General features: G+C 40.4%; 2 protein-coding genes across 2 annotated transcripts in view; one reads left to right on the top strand and one right to left on the bottom strand.

The window, feature by feature from the left end:
* The window catches only part of dsc2l (desmocollin 2 like), a 45308-nt gene extending 42048 nt beyond the window's left edge, over window positions 1-3260 (bottom strand). The window contains exon 1 of the mRNA XM_063200985.1: window positions 2934-3260. Coding sequence (XP_063057055.1) covers window positions 2934-2975 — 42 coding nt within the window. The 5' untranslated portion in view covers window positions 2976-3260. The remainder of the gene's footprint in view (window positions 1-2933) is intronic.
* The window catches only part of LOC134450929 (desmoglein-2.1-like), a 511642-nt gene that overhangs the window by 310650 nt on the left and 195992 nt on the right, over window positions 1-5000 (top strand). The gene's annotated exons all lie outside the window — the stretch shown is intronic.

Here is a 5000-nt window from a genome sequence, read left to right as displayed (position 1 = left end):
ATTTCATATTACCTTTCATATAGGGACAACATAAATGATGTAGGATTGAGCTAGAATCCATGCTGAATCAAATACAGATGTGTCTTCATCAGAATTTAAGGTTTTTTTTCCACATGCAACAAGGTTTCCCCACAAATCTTGCCATAGCTGTGTATGTAAATATTGCTAAATTGACAGGTTTTTTTCCTCTTTGTTTCATCTTTGTTCCTTAAATAGTGTAATGTATAATGCATAAGTGTCATATAATGTTGTAATATGACACAAGGTAACATGGAAAGTAAGTAAATTAACTTACATTTATAATAGGGGGTCTATTTAACACTATTTTTTCTACAGAAAATACTTGAAAATGCTGATGAATGACTACAGAACGCATGTGTCTGGAGGCAAATTTCACATTACCTTTTATACAGGGACAACATAAATGATGTAAGATTGAGCTAGAGTACATGCTGAATCAAACTGAGCTTTTTGTTCACCAGCATCGGCTGTCTTCTTGCATGCAATAAGAATTTCCCACATATTTTTCTATGACCGCCTATATAAACAATGCTATTTTTATATATATGTTTTTGTTGTTCGTTAATTACAGTGATATATGGTGTTAAAGTGTTATATTGTGTTGTTATATAGCATAAAACACCATAAAAATGAATAAAACAGCTTAATTTGAACTTGAAATACAGTATAGGCCTATATAACTTTTCACTCCTTTGATGCGCAGTGTCCACATATGTGGACAGTAAAATAACTTCCACATCAAAAGAGATTTTTGAAAAATTCCAAAAGATTCTTCATATTAGCTCCATTATGAGTGAGAAAATCAATATATAAAAAATCTTGCACATTTTTTTCATGGTGTCTGCATGAAAGGGTTAAGCAAAACAGAGGGTGTTATCTGTGTGTGTGTGTGTGTGTGTGTGTGTGTGTGTGTGTGTGTGTGTGTGTGTGTGTGTGTGTGTGTGTGTGTGTGTGTGTGTGTGTGCGTGTGCGTGTGAGTGAGTGAGTGAGTGAGTGAGTGAGTGAGTGAGTGAGAGAGAGAGAGAGAGAGAGAGAGAGGGGGGTTTTCACAGTGTGTTGTCTCATCACCTTTGTCTGATAGGGTTGATTGCAAGGTGATGTATAGGTAGCTGTTAAACTGTCAGCAAGGTGTGTGTGCATGCATGCGTTTGTGCGTGCGTGCATGAATGCATACGTGTGTGCTTTTCCATGCACAGTTGTGACCCAACCTACTTACTCCTCTATTTAAGTGACCACGTGTGTGAGAATAATATGCAATGATAAGTACACTTTGTTGCTATCTAGTACAGTATTCTCAAAATGATAGCATACTGACAGCATAATTGTTTCACAGAGAGTAACTATGAGTGTGTCTGAAATGTACTTAATCCGTGTACTGCATGTACTGTTCTTAGCATAATCCAATCACAGTTGCATCCAATGTTTTCCTTTATTGTGCAGTTATTATTGTTTATGAAAAACAAAGTATAGGCCTAGTGGAAAAAAAACCTTAGTATATGACAACATTAGGAACAGTTTTGCACATGAACTGCTTTGCTGACTCTGCACATCCTGTTTTTCTTCCGATACAGACTGATGCCACATCCCATGGCATTTATACCAGACCAAGGACACAAATGTTCAGGGACCACCTGTCAACTGAATTGACAGTTGACGGGTGCCACTTTGACACTGCTCATTTCAACGTAGATCACTTACTTTTTATTCACATTACAAGGCTAGTCTAATTGTGGTGAAAATAAGATTTCAGTTATGTTTAGCTTTGTAATTATGTTACAAATATAGCCTACTGCTACCTTGTCTTGGAAAAGTAGAAAACCCCTCACGGACCACCTGAGCTCTGCCTCGGACCACCAGTAGTCCCCGGGCCACACTTTGAGAATCACTGGTTTATATGGTATATACTTAACTAATATTGCATTGTAAGTTATATTTGTTTTGTATTGGCTTCGCACAGTAGGAATCAGGTAAAGCTCAGAGTTAAGACATGACATGGTCTGGGAGAAACAAGTGTTCTGTGTATGTAGAATTATTATTTTGCTGAAGTTCTTTTTGAAATGTCAGTTGTGTACACTGACATAACTGTATCATATAAGTAGCGAATGTGTGACAGAAGATTCAGGCATGTATGTATGGTAACAAATTAAACATGAGAAAGATAGGTCCTACATAGAAATAAAATTGTATTTGCCATTTGACGTTGTAGTTGTAACTGGTTTTGTCTATGTTACATTCATGTCAGCGATTAAGATACACACAAGGAAGGATTTGACAGGTGATGACCCCATACACTCCCTGTCCACACACACACACACACACACACACACACACACACACACACACACACACACACACACACACACACACACACACACACACACACACAGACCATTTCCATATCTACCAAAAACAGAAGCCTGAGGCAACAGCCAAATTAATAAAAACACAAACAACCTACACAAATTACCATTTACACACCGTTACACAGAGTTCACTGGGAGCGCATGATTACCTACTCCGCCTATAATAACGCATCTACTCTATTCTGCACATACGTGGTTGAGTATTAGCCGGCCAGTAAGGCATTATAGCATTCCAGTGCTACATTCCAGCCAGCAATATCAGCAGTGGACCATGCCTGGCCACTGGCCAACAGGGACTCTCCGTTTTGTCCAAGCTTTAAAGCAGAAAGCGTTACCAAGACACTATTAATTCGGACAAAAGTTACCGCGGCTTGTCAGACTAAATGACCAGCAACTTCGTCGGCTAAATCATTTGCCCAAGGCACAAAACGGCAACTACTAACAACAATGTACAAAATGGACCAAAGAGGCTGTGTTTGTTGAGCAACATTTGTTCTTCAACAAGCTATCTTACTTCAACTCCACGAGTAGCGGCTGCGTAAAACTCACCATGTAGATCAGGCTTGCGTGGAAAAATGCGCCCGGAGACATATTAGGGGCTCCGCGGATGGCGCGTATCTCATTAATTTCCCAAAGACAACAAACCCGTTGCGATGAGACAACACAAGTAGAAGTCTGGTTAGGATGTAGTCCGCTGCTTGGGCGATGGTCAGGGAGTGGAGGTGGCGGTCTTTCAAGACATTACAACCCCAACAGAGGGTGTGGTGGGAACAGAGAATAGTTGGGCCAGGGGGTAGCAAGATACGCCAAAGTCACCGCTGAGGCCAGTGTGTAGACATTACAGGTTGGGCTAGAACACGCTCTTATCTCATCCAACCTAAACTCCGCCTTCTACCCCAGCCCGTCCACTCTGTGTGAGTGAGTGAGTGTGCTTTGGGAGGACTGACTCCAAACCAGACCTGTTTTGAGTAAGTACCCCTACCTCTGTGTGTTTTCCTGTCTTGTAGTCGGTCAGCACATCACATTGTCCTCTTTACTGGGAATATCTACTGTCCCACCTGTGGTTAAATGTAGGCAACACCAATGGACCAATGGACACCATTTGCACTGACCACAACAGAGTATTGGTTACACACATGACTGTATCAGTTATGCAATACTGAAAACACACCGTTGTGCTCTGAAACACTAGTCCAGCCCGTCACCACCTACCCCAGTCTACCCCGGACTTCACACCCTACAGAACAAAAATGGACTTCACACCTTATACAACAAAAATAAACCCATATAAAGTTGTAAACAAATCATATTCCCAAGCATTCATCGTTACAGCCACACCCACTCCTGCAGGCATACTCAGTGCATTCCTGTCCGATGGCAGAGGTCAGAGGTCAAGCCAATGGTCACTGGGTGACAGCCTAGAGATCACAATCATTACCATAATCAAGGAACATACTGTGGACTTAGTGGCATGTCGATTTAGAGAATTAAGAGTAGAAACGACATTAAAAGAAGAACTGAGGAGGGATCTGAGATTTTAAACCATAGTAGGGGCCTACAGGTAAATAAGGTGATGCTGAAATGGCTGGTGTAATTAGAAATAACTGAATAGTTAGATATGATTGTCTCAAACTCATTCACTGTAAATCTTGTTTGACATGTATACTTATTCACTAATTCTATTTTGTAAATATAGATGTCTTGCATTGATGAACTGGGTGCGTTCAATGTCATTGTATGTAGGATATAATAGGCATTCTATTCCACTATGTTCTGTTCTATTCTATTCTATACTTTATTCTTTTCTGAATGTCACACTGAATTCTGAATACCCTTATCAGAGGTTCATTACAATACACATCAGACATGAGAATCCCCTTAGAAGAGTCAAACCTGGCCCTGCCGTGGCCAACCGGTAGGGCACTCGTCTACCATGCGGCTGACCCGGGTTCGATTCCCGGCCCAGGTCCTTTGCCAACCCCTCCCCGGCTCTCTCCCCATTCGCTTCCTGTCTACTTCTCATACTGTCCTGTCCGTAATAAAGTCTAAAATAAAAACAGAAATATCATCTAACTTCAGTTGTTGCTGTTGTTGAAGTCTTGCCAAGGATTTCCAGCCATACTGCTGGATTAGGCACACTGTGCTGGATCAATAGTCTTTAAAATGATGGGCTGATTCAGTGCGACAAGTGTGTTCTTCAGGGCTCCGAAGAAGACATTTGTCGCAACACGTCAACCCATCATATGACAGACCATTAAAGTCAATCAAACAGTGTGCCTTTGGAAATACTTGGCAAGACTTTGACCATATTTCTAAGTGATTAATTCCCTTGAGAAAAAAAGTGAAGTAGCACTCCTTAGTGCAGGGCCAAATTGTTTGTGTTTTGCTATACAAGTATGAGCATCCCATGCTCTTATTCTAGGTGGGTCACAATAAGTAAAGCAGTTTGGGATGATACATTGGTTATCAAAAAGCATGAAGAACAAACCAGACCACCTCACCCAACAACCATACACGGTGCACAATTCAACACAAAGTAAACAGAAACATAACATGAACAAATTAATTATAATAATAACAAAAATAATAATAACAAATCTTAAATTAGAAAAAAAA

The sequence above is a fragment of the Engraulis encrasicolus genome, chromosome 6 (assembly GCF_034702125.1).
Source record: "Engraulis encrasicolus isolate BLACKSEA-1 chromosome 6, IST_EnEncr_1.0, whole genome shotgun sequence".
NCBI lineage: Eukaryota > Metazoa > Chordata > Actinopteri > Clupeiformes > Engraulidae > Engraulis > Engraulis encrasicolus.
Note: the sequence above shows the minus strand (reverse complement) of the source record. Positions and strands in the feature narration are given on the sequence as shown.